The sequence below is a fragment of the Anas acuta genome, chromosome 4 (genome assembly GCF_963932015.1).
Source record: "Anas acuta chromosome 4, bAnaAcu1.1, whole genome shotgun sequence".
NCBI lineage: Eukaryota > Metazoa > Chordata > Aves > Anseriformes > Anatidae > Anas > Anas acuta.
Window position 1 is genome coordinate 12661380 of NC_088982.1, and position 21404 is coordinate 12682783.

A 21404-nucleotide genomic window follows, 5' to 3' on the forward strand; every position below is an offset into this window, starting at 1 on the left:
CTCAGCTGGGTGCTTTGGGCAGTAGGATCAAGAAAAAGCAAGCCAGTATGTTAGTTCAGACACATGGTTCCTACAGCTAGCTCCTCAGCACTTTGGGGAAGCATAACTGGAACTTTATCTGTTTAAAAGCACAGTTTCAGGTCAAATTGAAATGTTTTCCTGATTAGTTAAAGAAACCTAAAAAGAAAACTGGCAATTCACAGAACCTAAATCTTTGCAATTTTTTTTTTAACTTTGCATATTTTACATACTTGTTTTAGCCACTGTCATTTGTCTGTGATTTAGCTCTAAGCAATCTCATCTGCAGTGGTGGATGGGGTGCTGCAGGGCTGAACACTGCAGTCCACAGAGTCCAGCAAATCCCCTCTAAAAAGAGGGGATTTAGGGTTCTGGTTATAGTAGTTGTAATACAGCTGCAGAATCCTGCTTTATTTCTGTCATTCACTGGTGAAATTCCAGATTAATACTCTATGATCTGTTTTTCCTGATTGCTTTTGTTTAAATACAATTTAAGAATCCACTTGACCTGACAACCCCTTTGTATTTTGTCTTGGAACAGGTGTTAACTCTTTCCAAGTCTACATGGCCTACAAAGATCTCTATCAAATGTCCGACAGCCAGGTATTGCTCTGAATGTTTCTCGTTGCTGTGATCTGTCTTCTGTGATCTCCCTCCTGGCAGCTGAGGAATTGCTAAGGCTGAATCCCAGAGAAACATTCCCACTGATCTGAGCGGCACTGATGAGAATTTGCAACTGAGGGGTTTTTCTCTCTGAAGGGCCGGTACTGAGAGGTGGTGAAAATACGCATATGTTCCTTAGTGTATGACTTTCAACTTCTGCAAGGATTATTTGGGGTCTCCAACATTGCAACTGCTCAACACTGCCCAAGATTTTGCCCTCCACTTTACCTTTCAAGAACTCTGTGTCAGAGAGGGAGAAAATGGTGAAACACATGAGGCAGTGACAGTTTTGAGGCTTCAAGAGTTTCTCAGTTGTTGCAAACAGCTAAATAGTGTTGTTGTTTGGTGGAGATGGCCATTTTTCATTAGGGTTGGAGATAACAATGAGGTTGTTTGTCCAGTGCTCATTACAGATTCTACCCTCTTCAACTTTTCCATTCATAAGTATCAGGTCATTATAAATGGACAATGGCATCTGTTAGTAATAATAATGTTTGCTTATTCAGTTGAGAAAATGTTTAAATTGTACTGATTCCTAGAGCTATAGCTCTCAGTCTCTTAAATAATTGTTGCTACACCTCTAATACATGTGGTTTTAATTGTAATTTTAGACAGAATAATATATAAATATTCTCTGGGAGGCAGTGCACACCAACCTCATCTCCTGGTTGGAATTACCAGAAGAAATGCATCAAAATCTTAAATGTGCAGCTGGACTAATGCCTGTTACCCTGTGCAAATGCGCATGTTGCAAGCTATGTATTCTGCTCCATTTAATGCTAGCTGAAGTGATGCTGAAATAAAATAGGCACTGAAGAAACCATGCTTTTAATATTTGATCTGTGTTTGAAAAATGTGTTCCTGTATTACTGAAGTCTAATTTATGTAAGGAACATGTTAGCTCAATACCTGTTGAAAAGGGAGCTACAATTTCAGTAAGTCTAATATCAGAAAATTTCTGAACAGAGAGTTCTGAGTGTGAATGTGTTTTCTTCATTCAGCGGTATTTCCTTTTTTGTACTACCTGCAGCTCTATGAAGCCTTCACCTTTCTAAAAAGTCTCGGGGCTGTGATCCTGGTGCATGCTGAAAATGGAGACTTGATAGCTCAGGTGAGTGAACTGTGGTGTTTGCTTCACTTTGTGAGAAGATTCACACAAGGCAGGGAAAGTAAAAGTGCCTCCAGTCTGAGTATATGTAGGAAAAAAGGGAACTAGCTAGTAAGAACCTTTATTGAACCTGATGACTTATGCACTGCTGGTGTAAACCCTGGGGTGAGAGGATGGAGGCGCTTCTGCATGCTTTGGTAGAACATCTGTGAGGTATATCTGTGATCCAGACAGCTCCTTGCCTTGGCTGCAAATTGGGACTGGCGAGGGAGACAGAAGGAAGCAAGATCTCTTCTGAATCCACCAGACACAAGTGAAGAAGAACAACCTAAAGCCTTGCTCAGAGATTTGGGGGACAGAAAGTGGATGTGGGAAACTTTATGCTAACATCTCTTGTTGCAATTGTCAGCATAAATATTGTAGTGAATTTAGAGCATGTTGTAAAGCTCTCAGGCCTATTTGTTTTGGGGAATATTCTTACAGATCTCTAAGGTTTGAATATAAGATTCCACAATGATCTTCTAAACATTTAAAAACGGTGCATTGAAATATGTCATATTTTTTAAAGACACCACTCAGAACCAGAAAAGTGGATTCAAATTCAATGTGTTCCATTAAAAAGTCCCAGATCCCCATTGACCTCTTTGCAGGTAAGGTCTCCCAAGTAGGGATTATCCTCACGCTAAAGCGTGATCTGTGCAACAGCAGCAGATTGAAAGAGGTATCCCAAGGACAGTGGTCAATAGTAAATCTCTCACTGGTCCGAGGACAGGATTCCCCTATAAAACAGAATGGGGAGGCCTGAGTGGGTATTGTTATGAATGCATAAATCTGTGGCAGATGAATATTTTAAGGCAGTAGCAGAGATATCTCACTCCTCTGATCCCTTGTATGTGTCTAGAGCACCTCAGAGATCTGTGAAGCTCCGAGTGAGCTAACTGATTTATCTGCTCAGCTCTTTATCTGCTGGTTTATCAGCTAAAGACTAAGCAACAGAGCTGACAGGGAAATTACAGTAACAATAACTGAAAACAATTTGTCTTTGAGCTCTACACTCCAGAAGCCACATGCTTGTTGTCTCATGCATAAGGGAGGCTCTTAAGTGAATGCTTGAATGACTGTGGAGTGTATAAGCAATCTTGCCCATAAGGGTTCATTTTGTTGTTTTCCCCTCAGTGAGATTTCTGTCCTTTACCTATGTAGTATGAACTTACTTTTTGTAAGGCATTTGAGAGCCTTCTTTACCGAGGTCAAGTTTAGCCAAAATAATCACTGGACTCAAAAGATACTAGTGGGGAGTCAGCAGGCACATACAGCGCAGCTGTATCCTTCTCCCATTGAAACCAAGTGAAAACTACGATTAGGATTCGAGAGAAAAATAATGCTGATTTACCATGAAGACTAACATGATTTAAAACTACCAATGCATATATTTTATAATTTTAGCGTGGCACTGAATGTCCAGTGGAAGCAAAATCAGTAATAACAAACACAAGTCAATATTAATGTATGAATGGCAAAATGAAACTAATCAAATGGCCCCCATGATGTTTTGATATGTGCTCCATTAAAATCAATGTACACTTGTGGAATTGCATTGTAGAATTACATTTTAGATAAAAATCTGTTTCTGTTAGCTTTTTCTTTGATCAGCTTTAATATACAGCCATGGAATATGAGCATACAGGAAAGAAATATTAGGAAAAGAGGAAGTAGTAAAGAAACGTGAATTATGTTATACATTAACATATTTCCTCAGCATTGCTATGTCTTATCAATCTGTTCCTTATGTTTTTATTTATAAGGATTATTTGGATGGTGAAAAAAAAGCTGGGTGCAGGGATGTTTTGCAGGACTATCTTGTGTGGAAATAAAAATTTGATCTTATCAAGCAACTACTCTATGTTATTAGCACTATCAAATCCTCTTACAGTGACTAATTGTATCATTTGATCTGATTTTATGATTTCCTTCAAGATACAAATGTATCCTATTGTGCTGTGTTGCTATTTTTTGTATTATATGGATGCAACTGTTTATTTTTTATTGTATTTTAATTATCTGAAGTCTAACTCACAGTGTTCAGAACTGTTGTGTTAATGGTTTAGAACATCTCCTTTTAGGAATACCTATGAAACATGATTTTCCAACCAAACTAATCTTTATTACACTGTCAAATTAATGCATTCATATTAATCAGCTTTGATTCATTGCAGAGAAGGCAAAAGTATATGTGAATATTAACTTGGGTTTTGCTTGAGTATATTGGTAATGTGTGAGCTTTGCACCCCTGGGGACCTGGGATCAAATATTTATTAGATGACATAGTAAAGTATGTTCGGTAACTCCATCCTAGTCTCTTGGGGACTTTTGTTCATGTCAGAGACGTTACAGTTGTTGCACTCTGCTCATTACCTGTAGGCATGGCAGGCCAGGGTTTGAGGGACATCAGCATCTCTGTTCCCACATTTGCTCTCTTAGTAGATCTGTACCAAACTCGGATCATAAGTGGCTGAATAACACTTTCTACAGCAAGGGAACTGTATTCCAATACCATTTCTTGGTCTTACTTAAATTAAAGAAAAGTGAAGCTCCTTTTCTATTTTAAAAAACTGACCTAATTGCGGCAAAGCTTTGTAGCATAGATTTTTTCTAACAATCCCCCACTGGTCCTAAGCAGGGCTTTTTGGTGTGGACACAGTGCCATCACAACTGGAGTGCACATTTTTACTTTCATGAAAACATAATCTTAGTGATTCCCTCTGTAGGAAACAAAAGTGTAACAGAAAGCTCAGTGACAAAGGCAAGATTTTATCTGATGAAGTGTCAGCAATGCTAAAACATTAATGAAGATAGCAGTATTTCATAGGTTGAAGACAGAAGGAACTTCTGGGAGTAAAGAAAGAATTGCAGGATGGAAATATTCATAATTACTATTTAAAATACTGGTTGAAGTCTGTTCCCCAGGCTGGTATCTTGGTGTCAGATAGGACTTTCTGTAAGGCAGAGGAGATTTCAGCAGGCTTACACAGCTGCATTTGCACTAACAGAAAAGGGATGGTCAGAAAGCACAAGCACGGCTGTTAGCCTGCTGGGGGCTAACTGGTACAAGAGTCTTGTCCTGGCGAGTTTGTCGGTATTTATCTGTTTTGTTCCAGGAACAAAAGCGCATCCTGGAGATGGGAATCACGGGACCCGAGGGACATGCCCTGAGCAGGCCTGAGGAGGTAAGAGGCTTTTCTCCTCTTGTCATCCATGGAAATGTTTTGTCAGGCATGTAGTACCACTGCTTGGCCTCTGTACGTGCAGACGATAGATGGGTGCATGGGGTAGACAGTCTTTTTCTCCCGTGACTTCCAGAATTACTAAAAGTTGTGTAAATACAGGTTCCCTTAAGCCTGTTCGTATGAAATACCCTTCTGCTGCCGGCCGCAGGTGCATCCCCGCAGGCCCGAGGTGTCCTTGTTCTCTGTCACAGCTCCACCACCCTGCTGAGCCAGGCCTGCAGGCCTTTTGGACTGTGACCCTGGCTGTTTGGTCTGTGACTACAAATACTGGGCTGAATTTCAGATTTCTCTTAGTTTCCAAACCCCATTGCAGCTGTGCTTTGACTCTAGGATTGGGGAAGGCACAGCAGGCTGAATGCCAGCAGCACAACTTACGAGTTAGACTTTGAGTTTACTGTATTCATTAAAATGCCTTGGATGAAAACCTCCTATACAATGCCTGTGTACGTATATGCTATGCATAAATGTTCGCCAACGTATGAATCTATGTTTATGTCAGCAGATACATTTGTAGTAGAAATGCAGACTGTAGTAATGCAAATATGTGAGAATGGAAAGATGCTGCGAGGCAGCTCAATTTATGCAATTCTCTTGTAATAAAACGAGCCGCTTGCAAGGATCATCTCAGACATCTGGAAAGGGTTTCTTTAATGAGAATGAAAAGACAGAGACATGTCGATGTCTCTTAATGTAGACAGATCAGGCTGCTAATAGCATGATGGGGGGCAGTAGTGGGAAGTGACTGCCTTCCTTGAAGACTAAAGAGACAAGACCCTGGAGATTTGAGGCTAAACTTGAAGAGATTGTTGTGGTTTGCAGATCTTTATATAACCTCTCCCCAAGGCAAGAGGAATAAACTTAATTGGTCACATTCTTCTATTGAACTGTTTATGTGTTTTTTTCATTTTTCTGTTTAACTTCCACTTAAATTATTCTGAAATAATTGAGGCGTTTCTTTTTAATGAGAGTAAAGGCCTAAGGAAAATCTGCATTTGCAATTTCCAGGAAGGAATTTCATGTCTTTTTGACTGTGCCATCTGATGGCCTCAGCCCCAGTGCTGAGGCATAGAGGTCCTGCTTTCCTTTATTATTTTTTTTCCGTTTTTCCTGCTTTTCCTTTTTTCTGTAGGTTACTTTGGGGATTTGAGAGCAAATATTGGGATAAAAGTCCTAAGAGAACCTGAAGTGACAGTGTGATTTTAAGAAAAAGATATTTTACAAATCTGTGAAGAAGTAAGACCTGTGGTTTTAGACAGATTAATTTGGTCAACTTTTCTAGCACAGCTTTGGGAGAGGATTTTGTGCACTGTCAAGTCAGTATTTTCAGTTGCAACAGATTTTTAGGTATTAAAATGCCAATACTGTGAGTCTGTCTAGGAAGGAGGTATAGAACTGATGACAGTATAGGAGCCACTGGGAAGCACTGCTCCTCCATATGAAGATGACTGCTTTGTGCCTATGTCCCAGATGACTCCTTGAAAGAAGATTGTATTTATGCTTGCTGACAGAGAGGACTTACTGGCCGATGTTTCAAAGGCTTTTATGGATTATGGGCTAAATTCAGTCCATAATGCTGAAGCTGCTGTTTGGGAATACTTTACGTTCACTGTCCTCTTATCCTTATGTAAAGATTTCAGGGGGTAAGCTGCCAGGGAGAGCTCCAAGCTGGGGCACTGTTCCCTTGCTTCGTTCTCCTTCCAGCTGCAGAATACAGTGAGAGGCCCAAAGTACAGGCTTGGGAATGAGATAAGAAGGAGCCCTGCCAGCCACTTGGATGTGATCTTCCCTGAGGGCCAGTGAACTGTGTTAGCACTAGGACAACTGTACCCCCTTAGCAAGTACAGCCTGGCTGTGATTACTCCTAACACGAAATGCCTGAGGGGGTTAGCTCTTGCTTTCCAGCACTGCATATCCCACTATGGAAAAAACAGAATCTAGTCCTGAAGTATTGTTGCTAAACAATGAGAAATATGGCTCAGTACTCCAGTTCATTTTTTCTTGTCTGCTTTTGCAGTTAACTTCTTTCATTCTTTATCCCTCAGCTTGAAGCAGAAGCAGTTTTCCGTGCCATCACCATTGCCAGTCGAATAAACTGCCCAGTGTACATCACCAAAGTGATGAGTAAGAGTGCAGCTGATATCATCGCACTGGCTAGAAAGAGAGGTAAGAGACTTGCTTTTCTGCCCCCAGACTTGGATTTTGTGTTGAATAGAAGCTCAGTGGAAAAAAATAAGTTGCTCGCAGACTGATCTGTACATCTTGACCCAGATCATGGATGCTAAATATTTGGGGCTAAGAAAACTGTAAATAGGCCCTTCTGTGATTTTCCATTGAGAATCATAGAATCATTAAGGTTTGAAAAGACCTCCAAGATCCATCTGGTCCAACCGTCCCCGTACCACCAGTATCACGCACGAAACCGTGTCCCTAAGCACTATGTCCAACCTTTCCTTAAACACCCCAAGGGATGTTTAAGGAAACATGTCCCTGGGCAACTTGTTCCAAAGCTTGACTGCTTTTTCTGAGAAGAAATGTCTCCTCATTTCCAACCTGAACCTCCCCTGGCACAACTTGAGGCCATTCACTGTTGTCTTGCTCCACAAACTCTAAGCACCCCCCCCCCCCCATCCCCTCCAAGACTGTGGTGTGACCCTTGTGCATGGGGATGTCTGTGAGTCAGCATTGCTCAGTGCAGCCGTGCAAGGGTCAAGGTTAAAGACCACCCAAAAGGGACTTGTGAGCCTGGAGGGTGCCCATTTTGAAGTTACCTTTGTTTGCTGAAACAAGTGCTTCACAGAAACAGCACCTGAGGTGCTGCAGTACTGGGAGACTCAGCTCTTTCTCACAGGTGGTGGGACAGGACATAGCATGGCATGGGGCCACTCAAGAGATTGAAAAGCTTTGTCCTTTCACAGTCAGTCTTTCTTTTGCTATCCTCACTTTCTGCCACAAACTGCATCTTATTAATAATTCCTCTCCTCTGCTCCCTTCTTTACTCCTGAATTGTCAGTGTTTTCCCACCCTTTTCCTTCCTTCTTTTCCTTTTCTTTTCCCACTTTGTCTTCTGTTTCCTCCATTTCTCTGACTATTTCCACAGTGCCTCTCCTCTTCTTCCACTTGCCTCTGTTTACAAAGGTGGTGAGGAAAAAGGTGAGGCCATAAGGAGCTGATACACACTTTTCCTGTCTTACTCTCAATGTCAGTTTTTCCTTCATTTCATTTGAAAATGAAGGAGGGAAAGGAGTCAGGACTGTTCTGCTGGTTTCTGCTAGAAAGTGCATGAGCACTGTGGAGAAGCCAAAGAGCTAAATATTATCTTGGTATTTGTATTCATGGAGACTTGGAGTTTGCTGGTGGGACCATATGCTGTTATCTGCTGGTGCTGTGCCCAACCTGAGAGTGGTAAAAAGGCATCTGTCAGCTGGAGCCCATCCGCCACCTAAAATCAGTCTGAAGCAGAGCAACAGAGAGAACATGTCTGTGATTAAAATAGTACAAATTAAAACCAGGTCTGAACTGTCTCCTCCTGGATTAGAAAGAGAGCTTTGTAAATACCCTGATCAAAAGCATGTGTAACTGAGAGAGCCTCCTGATTAATTTTTTATCATACAGACAAAGCCAATGCTGCTTAATTTTCTGGGAGCTACGCTGACCATGTAGCAATGCATAAATTATACATGGCTGTGTGCAGCAAGCTCTATAATGTGCTGGAAAGAGAGTGGATTGTAATCAGTTCCTGTATATTCTTGCTTTCCCCAAGGTCCCCTTGTTTTTGGAGAGCCGATCACTGCCAGCTTGGGGACAGATGGGACACATTACTGGAGCAAAAACTGGGCCAAGGCTGCTGCTTTTGTGACCTCGCCACCTCTGAGCCCTGATCCTACCACTCCAGATTACTTGAATTCACTCTTAGCATGGTAAGACCTTATTTTTATTTTTTTTTATAGGCTGATGGCTGGGCAAGTACAAATGCCACATGGAATACAGCACCTAGGGATCAGCTCAGTTTCCTTTAAAGCAGTCCCATACAAGACACAGCAGAGAAGGAATGGTAGAAAAGCAGGGATTGTTTTGCCCTTGTGTTTAGGCTGCCAGTCTGGCGAGCAGGCCTGGACCCTCCAGATTCTAGTTAGCACATTCAAAATACACTTGTTCGCTATTCAGGTTATATTTCTTTTTCCTTCTGCTTTTCAGGTGATTCCTAGTTGCACAGCTAGATAAACAGTCTTTAGCCTAGGACTTCAAACTAGCTATCTCTAATTCTGTTTTCTCTAGCCAAATAGTTAATACATAGTTGGATCACATCACCTTCCAGAGTAAGCAGTAGCCTGGTGGATAACCCCCCCATCTGTGAGCACAGACTCAGTTTTAAGCCCCAGTCATATATCACAAGCACAGGTCCTGAAATTAGAGTTGTCCCCGTGCAGAGAGATAGCTGGAACCAAGATAACTTTCCTGGAGCCATTTTGGTCAGAGCCGGTGCAGGTAAGCTGAAGCACTTCTGAGAATTAGGCTGTCTTAAACTAAATTGTAAATGTTCACAGCAGCACTGCACTGCACTGTTAATGAATGTGTAGTCAAGCTCTGAGTTACACGCATTCCTGGTAAGAACATGCAGGCATTTGCTCTGTTCTGAAGGCCTGGTGGCCTGATTTTCCATAATTGATATTTCTGTTCCTTAAAATAAGAAAAACGAGGAAAAATTACTTTTCTGGCCTCACATGTCATTGTCAGCATCATAAAGAGTGAAGCTTATTGTGTGAGGGTAAGGCTCTTAGCCAGCATACGTGAATGTGTATAAGAATGTTTGGTCCTTTACTCTGTCAGACACAGCTCTATGTTTTCAGAAAGAGTCCACAAATAATGGTATGTGGGTAAAACAAATCAGCTAAAATAGCAAGAGAAATTTTAGACCTGGAATCCAAATAATGACATTAACATTAACATCAGAAAGACAAATTGAGGAGGCAGAGAAGTTTTCATTATCCTCCAACCATGCAAAAATGACTTTTTTTTTCTTACTGGCTTAAAGTCCTAGATCATAAATGACAGCAGCTTAGCCTGCTTTTGGTTTTAATACTTTAAATCTATACTGTGAAACTAAAAAGAGCTGTGTATATTATCCCTCTGCCATGTGTTTGTGGGGAATTTTATGCAAGAATGATGGTAAAGATAATATTTCACTTTTCTATTTCACTGTTCATCAGGAGATTGGTAATTTACATTCATTAAAGAATCCTCACAACAATCTTCTTCTGCAAGTATGCATACTGCTTATGCTGTTTCCCACAGAATCTGTTGATTTTTTTTTTTTTTTTGGCTAAAAATTGTAAGTATAAAAATCAAAGATGTCTCATGAGGTTTGCAGATTGGATTTGTCTAATGACATTTGGTCCTTTTTTCATCCATGGGCCATACACCTTGGGGTAGCTCTCATCTTCCATGGTGTACTGCCACATTATTGCTGCTGTGACGTGCTGTTTCTTCTGAACTAGAGAGGTGGGATCTTGGTGCTAAATGGAAGATGTCATCTGCCTTGAAAACATCGGTTATGGTGAAGAATAACATCATGAAGTATTAGTGAGGTGCTTAAATATATATATGTCTTCGGTTAATTCCCACCAGTTTGTTTTTCTGAGATGTTTTCTCTGGTGATCCCTTTATCTCTCAATTTGCTAGCTGATCTGTTAGCTGTTAGTAGAGGAGAACTATAAGTAGGAGTGCTCGTGTATAACCCTGAGTTGTTGGGTATCTCCCAAGAGTGACATTTGGCAGCTGCCGGGGTCTTCTGCTGGCTAGACTGGGGAGTGCAGAGCGTGTTATTAGATGTTAGAGGAGAAGAAAAGCGGAGTTCAGATGAGTTAATAGCATAGTGGAAGGAGAGCATAACAACATAAACACAAGGAAACGGACAGGGATATAGGGCTTGGCTGTGACATTGAAGTTTTCATGGCTTTATTAACGCCAGAGAAGTAAAAAAGAGGAGAGAGTCTAAGCTGTGAAGAACTTAGCTGACAGAAGAACAGCAAGAAAGTAGAAATGGCATGCAGTTCATATCTTTGTGTCTGTGTTATAATAAATTAATGTTTTGCTGATGGATTTGGTTTAATCCTATGCAGTAATACCAGACACTCAATAATTAGGAATAGCTAAAACATATCTGCCTTTTCACCATTAAATACATGACTTTGCTTTCTAACAAAAAATGAATGGCTGGTTGTGAACATAGTGAAGAACCAGAAAAGAGGCTAAAGGGTCTTCTCTGACTGTCAGCAATCATTAGGGCTGGCAGTCCAGAAAATTGCATTAGAATTGCTGATGTGTGACCCCTTTTTTTCTGTAGTTGGCTATTTGTTAGCTTGTTGGAATCTAAATTTGTGGATCAAAGTCATTCAAATGTTTCAAAGCTGGAACTTATATGATCAGTTTTAAAAAAGGTTGTCAGCCTCTTGCGGACATCACCCTTCTGGACTGATAGAAGCAGTTTTAGTTTGTTTTAATGTGCTTGACTCCTGTAAACTTAGTCAAGATCTAAAACTATTAGCTGTTTCTTGTGGATAGTAAAGAACCTTTATTCATTTATTGATTTATTTATTTCAAGATACCACATAATGGTTTTATTCTTCCTCCTTATTCCCCAAAGTGGCAGTGTACAAGTTCTGATCTCTGCAAAGCATTTTTCTCTAAGGTGAAAAAAAAAAGATACGTAAAATCATTGTTGTTTGGTTGCTCTTTCTGTGTTTTACTCCATACCTTTGTCTGTGTAAGACCTTTAGATTAAATAAATCCAGAGTGCAAGAGTGCAAGTACACTTGAGCTATCCACTTTTTTGTTTGATTAGAATACTACTCCCTTTTTTAGAATATTCTTCCTTTTTTATTTTCATCATTCTGTTTTGGTAGGCCAGTCAAGGAATATTTGTGTAAAAATTACAAGAAAAGTATATGTGCAGAGGAGAAATGCAGGGAAACAAGCTTGATGCTCCTTACTCTGCATTGTAAAGTATGCTTTTATTTCTAAAGATGGTTATGAATTTATCCTGAGTGCGTCAGACATTTCCTTAATCTTTTAATAATCCTTTGTCCTGGTTAGTGCTTGTGTCTGATCTGTCGATAAGCAGCCTTAAACCTGAGGGGGCTGTAATCTGGGAATTCAGGATGTTCCTGAGGGAAAGTAGAGATGTCCAATACTGCTGTTGCTCTTCAATGATATGTGGCCAACACGTAGAGGCTACTGACATGACTTGTAGCCTATACCTCCATCGTGTAGGCTTGAAAGGTCCATTCGAGCGAGTCTGAGACCAAGGTAGCCTTGGTGACTGCTCTAAATCTTCTATGTGTTAACTCCGCAGTGGGGACCTGCAGGTGACGGGAAGTGGACATTGCCCATATAGCACTGCCCAGAAAGCCATTGGAAAGGACAACTTCACTATGATTCCTGAAGGGGTCAATGGAATTGAGGAAAGAATGACTGTGGTCTGGGACAAGGCTGTAGTAAGTAATTACTTACTTGTATGGATTAAGAAGGATTTGACTGTTGGCTGAATAATGCAAGCCAGGAGACTCTTGGCCAGTACTTCAGTGACTTTCTAATATATATCTGAGAATTCCCAGAGACCTACTACAAGATGAACTGTTTGTTTCAAAGTTTTATAAACTCAGGTCTGTGTTTCATTTCTGACAGCACAAAGCCATAGTGTTTTATCAGATCTGAGGCTTCACAGACTAAACTGCTGTAATTTTTTCAGTTGTGTCAGAGGAGTTGCTTCTCACAGACATAGGATCTGGAAGCAGTTTAATGATTTTGAAGTAGACCCCGTATAAACGTGATGAATGGATTGTTTGAATTTGGGAAGTGTCTCATCGTTTTTGAGAAATTACAAATGGATGGCAGCTGAGCCTGAGGCTACACCATGAAATGCTTTGAAGGAGAACACTGCATGTAATTCATAGTGGCATATTTTGCTGTGGGGTGCCGGTGTATGTTAGCAATTTTTTGATGGTTCCACGGATCCTGATATAAAATGATATCCTCCCTCCATTGCCCGTCTTCACATAAACACCCAGTCTCACTCACACACACACTTATTACCTTACACTGCATTGCACTTGAATGCATATTGCAGACTGCAAGGTGGTAGCATTTAAAATGCTCTCATGAGCACTTTACCTAGACCATGTTTAATAACCCCTTTCTTCAGGGAATGCTATTGAGTTTAGAAGCACAGAAGCAGCTTCTGATATCTGGCATGTAGGAGCAAAGCAGGAAAGCAAGCAAAATGCAATGCAACCTGCCAGTGATGTTTCCCTTTTGTTACTCATATGAAGGGAAACAGCTGCCACAAGTGTTACTAAATGGGATTTACAGGTGGTGACATTAATTCCTGGACCACTGAATAGCTTGTATTTTGTGAATCTCCTGGTTGACTAGGCAGAAAATGTGTTAAACAAATAAACGTTGCTCTTGTTTACTTCCAGGGAAGACCCCAAAATACTCTGCTGAAAAATCAAAAAGCTGCAGTGAACAGCTGCTATTAAGCCATCACTGACTGTATAAAAAGTTCAATTGGTGGTGACATTTCTCCAGGCAAGAGCTTTATAACTGGGGTTGTATTACTTAGATTTGTAGATGTCGTAATACTACTACTAGTAGAATGGACTTAATTTGCAAAAAATGTTTCTAAACAGTCTGAGCATTTTTTATACTTGATCTTTTATTTAATCTTGTAATACTAATATAATTTCCCTGGTTTAAAATCAGTAAAATGTTTAAATGGAAATTATTAGGACTAGCAGCAAAGCACACATGCATCAGTGTAGGGAAGGGGACCTTAGCTGAGAAACTTGATGGTATCATCTGCATTCAGGTTTTATTGTCAGCCAGGAATAACACATTGACTTACCTGAAGCTCCAAAGTAATGTTCCTTGTATAAAATCCTGCTCAGTAAAGCCTAATTTCATGCAACATCACCAGATATATGAACAACACACTTTCCTGTATCTTCCCAACCATTCAGCACTCTGAATACTCAGCCTCTGCATTATAAACGTGCTTTGGTCAAGTCATGTTGTTTTTAGGCCACAGGTAAGATGGACGAAAGCCAGTTTGTAGCTGTCACCAGCACCAATGCTGCCAAAATCTTTAATCTGTATCCAAGAAAAGGACGGATTGCTGTAGGATCAGATGCCGATGTTGTTATTTGGGACCCTGATAAGGTGAAGACTATAACAGCTAAAAGCCATAAATCGGTAAGAAAAAAAGAAAACAAACAATGAACAATGTCTCTGTTGCTTTTCAAATGTCGAATTCATGTGAACAAACGTATTGGGTATAGAAGAGTGGGGTAACAGCCTGATCCTTTTCTGAAACATGTAATTATTTCTGAAAATGAAAATATTGAATCTTGCATTGGAAGGATTTCTTTTCTCTCAGCATATACAATTGCACTATTTTTGTATGCTTGTGCCTGACCTGTAAATAGGTGTGAATCAGCAGGTCTGCAGCTGAGGTTAATAAAGTTGTGCAAATACATTTAAAACCAGCTCACTTATTTTGCTTGTATGAGAAACACCTGATATAAAATGCACGATTAAACCAACAGTATTCTAGCATATTATAGATGATTAAATATTTTGATAGTACAGCTCTGATCAGCTTCATGGATGGGATTTCTTACTTAATTCAAAAGCTTTGATGTGTACTTCTCTGCCCCTTTGCACAGAATACCAGTGACTCACAGTCATGTTAATTTTGGCAGTGACAGGTCTTATGCGTTTACCTTACATGTTATCTATCTCAAAGTTTTTATCTTATTACGTTCAGTGGTTTTTTTAATATATATTGGGAAATTCTTCCAAAACTTGTATTGAAAATCTAGTGATATGATTTATATTAAAAGGGCAGAAACCTTTGAAAACCTTTAAAAACTTTAGAGATGCATTGTTTATTTCTCTGTCTTGAGATATCTCAGCATTTTTGAGAAAGTAATAATCACCTGCCACTTGACCGTCATTTACATCTAGTTTCAAGCTTTCCTGGTCCTTTCTGGGCTTTTTCAGATAGAAAAATTCAGACAGAAATATGCTGGCCCTGAAAACTCAGTACTTGCTGCAAGTCTGAAGCTTTCTTTGCAGGGCCTTAGAAATTCCCTTATGCAGTCACACCGCATTCATGATAGGACTAAATCTTCTGGATATCCTACAGCTGAGTCAGAATTTTCCTTCTTACTAAGATTATTGAATTTCTAAAGGTTCTGGATAAACGGGGTAAGTCCTCAAAAGCAAATGAGATAAAGTCTTGATGGAAAGTGAGCAATACATACAGGGGAGTCTGACTGGACAGATGCTTTTTAATCATTTAATCAATAACAATGCGTAGAAATGCGTTGCTTTTCCTTCAGAAAAAAGCAATTTTATATGCCTGTTAATGGCAGTTGCTTAAAAATATGACTACAAGTATGTATTGTAAGTTACTAACTGAAGGAGACCTTGTACGTAACGTGCAGTGAGTATATTGGTTGATCCTCAGGCTGTTGAGTACAACATCTTTGAAGGAATGGAGTGCCACGGTGCCCCGCTAGTGGTAATAAGCCAAGGGAAGATAGTGTTTGAAGATGGAAACCTGCACGTAAATAAAGGAATGGGCCGCTTCATCCCTCGCAAACCTTTCCCTGAATATCTTTACCAGCGCGTCAAAATCAGGAATAAGGTAATGTCAGATATTATTTAATTTTCTTCCAAGGCATACCTTTTCAGAACCACATTAGCAAATTTTAATTATTATTACTAGTGTGCTAATATAAATCTGTATTAGATGACCTATGTCTGACCTATGTTTGTATATGGTCAAGATATGACCAAAAAGTGGCTCCTCTGCAAGTGCGAGCTGCTATAATTTAAAATTGCACTTCAGTGGGTAGAGCACATAAGTGCCATTTGGGTATAATTGCTGTATGCCCAGCTGTGCAGTCTTTTGAAGGGAGGTGGAATAGTGATAGAATTTACTTTTAGTTAGATGTCAGCAAAAAGATGCAGATTCTTTGGAAGGAGGGTTAGCCAGAAGAAAAATAGCATTTTAAATTGCTACTAAGCTTCGCATGCTGAACAGCCCCATTGCAGAGAAGAAAAGCATCTAAGTCGGAGATGCTCATTATATTTGGCATCTCTGAACTGCTGTTGGTGCATTTGCTAAACTGAGTATTAGCAGCATTCACAGCTCAGAAAGCTTTTATCGTGTATTTAAATAGAAGCTTGGGAAATGACCAAGATCACGACTGGGTCAGTTCTGGTATTGAATTATATTCACACTCCCCTGTTGAAAACCAGTTGGCTTGGCACTAGTTTTGGGTTGCCTGGAAATTGTTTTTTGCCACTGGGCAATAAAGTACTTTTTGAGAACAGGTAGCAACGACAAATTTACCAAAAAAATGTATTTTCTTCAACAAGGCATATGCCATTGCCTGTAAGGGTGGCAGCTGAAATTAAGTCTACAAGTGGGAAGGATAAGAGGCATAAAAATAAAATGCATCTGCAAACGAGTTTTGCAAATACCAACAAATTAATTTTTTATTTTTTTTTTTAACATTAATCGGTTAGGTGACATGGGTCTCCACATCTGCCTTTCAAGGGTTTTTAGCACATGGGAATGCTATATAAATTGGAGTGATGATGCTATTTAAATAGTGAAAATAGCACTTCAAAAACAAGTATCAGAGAGTGGTGCCTTACACCAGGGATTTGCTCAAAAGTAACCAGCCCAAATAACTTGCATCTTGTAGTGGGCCTGGATTTGGGGAAAGACCTTTGATTCTAGATACATAAGCAGAGGTCTGCAGAGGGACCAAGTGAGGCATTGACATTATTGCTCATCCAGCTCCCTCTGCTGCCTGCCGAGAGGAAGTGAGAGCAGTCTTATGTCTTGTGTTTCTTTTCACAGTCAATTTTTTTTAATTGAAAAGGTTTAGAAAAAAACACTCATGGTGATATCAGCCACCATCATGTGGCTATGTCACCTCACAGCAAAACCCATCACACAAGGGTCTGCAAAGCTTTAGCTGGCCCAGGGAAAACCTCCTGGAACATGGATAGCAGTGCAAATCCCTGCCTTTGTGGAGCCCTGGATAGCAGATTCACTGCTGTGATCAGCAGCTGCTTCCCTCAGGGCATTAGCTTTGGCTCAGCTTATGAGACAGTGTCTCTTCTGAGCCTGATGTCCCTGTCACCAAAAGCAAGGAAAATGCACTGATTTCAGTAAGAGCAAGATCAGACCCCCATGAATAGTGTGGCCTTCCTCCCCAGTACTTTAATTGTACTGTTAACTCACTGGGGAAAGGGTCCTGAAACAATAGTTGTGTAAGCCTTAGATTTATAATCCTTTGGATGGGCTTTGGATTAAGAAATTCAGTGGCTTCAGATTCTTCCTGAAAATTTAAAGTGTTTTTTAAAATACTGTTTCCTAGATTTTTGTGTTTGTTTGTTTGTTTGTTTGTTTTAGGACAGTGAGACTGTTACGATTATCTTTCCTCATAATTCTAATAGGAACAGTACAGGGATAAGATAGAGACCTTAAACTGAAATCAAAGCTCAGGTGACAGATAGTCTATTGACAGATAATGAAAGATGGGTCCCAAGCTGCAGTCTGTTGTATAATTGCTTTTCTAGTTCATGACAAGAAGTGGAAACTTTTGAAATTTTATTTTAAAAAAAAGTCACTGCTTTTCAATGAGGTTCTAATGAAAATAATGTGATATTTGAAGGGGAGGAGCAGAGAAAGCAGGTAAGAGCTGCTCCAAAACAGTTACTGCACCAAGCCTGTCTGAACTTAAGAAGCGATTGGACTATGCATGTAGTCACACAGTCTAAGATTTTGGGTAGACCTGTGCGGAGCCAGGAGTTGGACTTGACGATCCTTATGGGTCCCTTGCAACTCAGGATATTCTATGATTCTAAGAGTGAAATTGCTGGAGTCTGTATAGTGACTGTCAGTCGTACCACAACCAAAACGTGATTCAGCAGCTCACATAGGAGACTCACCTGATCCCACCATACTGAAAATCCTTTGAATGTAGAGATGATATTGACTGATCTTACGTAAAATAAATATCTTAGGTGAGATCTATTGTTCTCTTTTGAGATCCAATTTTTCTCCATTGACTGTGAAGGAAGCCTATTAAGTCTTGATCTCATGTGTCTGTATATATTTATTCTATATATATATTTATAAAATGATGAGAGGAGACTTCATAGTTTCCTTTGTATACAAAGCAGACTGTAGCTTTGACAATAGTACGAATGTGTTTTTACCTCAGCTAATGCAGAATATAGCTCTGTGCTCGGTGGCCTCTGTTTACCAGTATCATTAGGGAGCATTATCAGGGCATTCAGTGTCTGATTTTATTCTGCTCTTGCTCTAGGTGGGAGGACTGCAAGGAGTCTCCAGAGGAATGTATGATGGGCCTGTGTATGAAATCCCAGCTACGCCAAAATATGCAACTCCTGCACCCTCAACTAAATCCTCCCCTGCCAAAAACCAGCCCCCACCAATCAGGAACCTCCACCAGTCTAATTTTAGCTTATCAGGTAAGTCAACCTGACTCATTAGAAATGTCTTTAAAGCCTTCAGTATGTATGGATTGTTGCTGATAAATTTCAATTATAAAAATTACCTCTTTAATCATATATGTATGAAATATATATACATATATATATATATATGTAAGAACATCTATAGTTAGGTATGTTCGTATACATTCTTTCTCTAGGAATATTTACAAATTACCAAATATTCAGAATGTTTATCATCTAAAATATTTATCTGCTTGCAGTCTTGCAGTATTATTTACCTGACACCTTATGGTTAGCTGAGGTCTCTGGTTGATACAACTGAGGCCTGTTAGTATGTATCATTGATGGGACTTGGGCCTGGTGTGACCCATGTGGCTCAATCACCTCACATTTCTTTCTTGCTGCATCACCAGAAACTGCTAGACACAGAAACTTCAACTGTCCTTGTCCATGGTCAGAAAATCACGTGCAGAATCTATTAATATGCCGATTATAGTATTTCTTGTCTCTTTGCTCTTGATGCCCAAAACATTTTCCATGGTACATAAGAAATAGACAAGAAAATCATCCTTTGGGGTTGTTGGAAATAATTCCTGACATTTGAAGATAATTACAAGTGTGCCAAATCATTGTCCTTCAAAAGTCTACGGCCCAGTTGGTAAATAAGTGGCTCTTTATGATGTTGTTATGAAAGTGACTGGATTTTCTCCCCTGTGGGAGCCAATGGTGGAGTTTTCATCCCTGACAGATCCCGTCTTTAGAAACTAAATGAGACCTCTGGAAGAATGCCTAAGGAGAGCAAATATTTTAAAGACCCTTCTGGTGAATTGGAGTGTATTTTTCCCTGTACAGTTAGGTCCATGGTGAGCATATACAAATATGTAAATCTCTATGAAGCAAGAAAGTGCTTTCAATCTTGACCTCTAACAATGATAAACAAGAAATGGGATTTTCAAAAGCACGCAAAGCTGTGGTTTCACAGTCCACTGCTGGATCTGTGTATTACCATGGCACCTGGTGCTAACAAGCATGACCCAAATCAGGCAAATGCACATTACTGTTTATGGAATTAAGCAGAACCAGAGACTATGATAGCATTTAAAATGATCCTACGCTTTCATGGTAGTGTTACGTTACCTGTAAGAAGCTCGTGTGATCACATAATATTTAGTGTGGCAGAAAGCTGGCTGTCATAAGTTTAATCTTCCAGCAGTTTAAAATGCATTTTTAAGTGAGTATGAATTTATATTGGATCAATGTTCCTTTTCATGTGGACTTACAATCACTAACATCAGGTTTTCTGTACTGTTAACCCATGGACCCAGCGGGGACAGGTATTTTAAATCAATGAGGCAGGTTTGAAAAAGCCACTCCGCACATACGTGAGTTTATTTTTCCCAGTTAGAGCAGCAATATTTTTCCATTAGTGTCTGATCTTATGAAGGGAATCCAGTCTGTAGACTGTCATCTCTGCATGGGCTCTTAGTCAAGCTAATGGAAGACAATTGCCCATGTAGGATGAGCATCAGTCTCGTCCCAAACATTTAAGCCTACAGTTCTTGAAGATGACTGGAGGTAGGCACAGAAATATGCCTTTGAAGATCTCTCTAGTGCTTCAGACAGGGGTCTAGCTCAAGAGAAACCAACTGATGTGAGGGAAGCATAGCTGGAATGTCAGGTAAAGTATCACTGCTGATGATTTTTTCCTTTTCATAGCTTTCTTTCCTGTATTCCTCTTGTTGCAGGAGCTCAGATAGATGACAATAACCCACGCCGTACTGGACACCGCATCGTGGCACCTCCTGGTGGTCGCTCCAATATTACCAGTCTTGGCTGAAAAATGATGATGGACAGAAACACAAGGAGGAAAGATCATGGGAATAATGTCCATTCCCTTCAATATCTGTGTTATCAAACCCACAGTTTTATTTGGTACTAATGGAAATAAAAAATGAAATGTTTTTTTTTTTTTTTTTGTATAGGAAGAGGTGATAATAGTGTGGTGTGTTTGCTTGGAACTACTTGCCTCACAATTGTGCTTTCATGCCATAGTCACCTTAAAGCATGGTGCTTCCATTGCCCCTTTAGTGACTACAGGTTTTAGCTTCGTCTCGTAACTGAATGATGGTTCCTTTGCACCCTTTCGCTGTATTAGAGTAGTTAATGCATGTTACTGAGTTATTTATGCAAGTTGCATTCAGTGAGTGAGTCCCTATAGAACACGTTGCCAACAATTGACTAGACACAATGCCAAGATTAATATCTGTATTTGAAAACCATCACCAAAAACACTTATGAAGGAAGAAAATGGCCATCTTGAAAGTATGCAGTAGAGTAGTATAGGCAGCTTCTGTTTTATCTTTAATTTATTATAAACCCAAGAAGCACTTCAGACTTTCTCAGACACAGAAAATCACCAGAACTTAGAATGACAAATGGTCTCTGTAGCACCTGTCTGTACCCACTCAGTACGTTCCAAGTCTGTGTCTTCATTGTTTCCATTTTCAACAGCGCCATAATTTATGCAAAGCAATGCCATTGCCACCCCTGCAGGGATTTCTCCACCTGGGCAGTAGTGCTCTCCTTCTGCATGAGTTTTTTGGTACTTACAGATAATCCAAGTTGCCGTCGGATTTTTAAAGTTTTTTGTACAAAGTTTTTCCTTTGTAATCACATGCATTTTTACTTACTCTACCGTATCAAGATCTACTAGTCGTGGTTCTATTTCTGAATTCAAAGCTTGTGAAATAAAGGAAATTAATTGA

The 21404-nt window shown here is 39.9% G+C and overlaps 1 protein-coding gene across 2 annotated transcripts in view; it reads left to right on the forward strand.

Annotated features, from left to right (window-relative positions):
* The window catches only part of CRMP1 (collapsin response mediator protein 1), a 48989-nt gene extending 27585 nt beyond the window's left edge, over positions 1–21404 (forward strand). For both annotated transcript variants that reach the window (XM_068679889.1, XM_068679890.1), the window contains exons 5-14: positions 560–621; positions 1712–1792; positions 4948–5016; positions 7119–7239; positions 8837–8993; positions 12428–12569; positions 14155–14325; positions 15605–15784; positions 18489–18654; positions 20385–21404. In XM_068679889.1, coding sequence (XP_068535990.1) covers positions 560–621; positions 1712–1792; positions 4948–5016; positions 7119–7239; positions 8837–8993; positions 12428–12569; positions 14155–14325; positions 15605–15784; positions 18489–18654; positions 20385–20476 — 1241 coding nt within the window. In that variant the 3' untranslated portion in view covers positions 20477–21404. The remainder of the gene's footprint in view (positions 1–559; positions 622–1711; positions 1793–4947; positions 5017–7118; positions 7240–8836; positions 8994–12427; positions 12570–14154; positions 14326–15604; positions 15785–18488; positions 18655–20384) is intronic.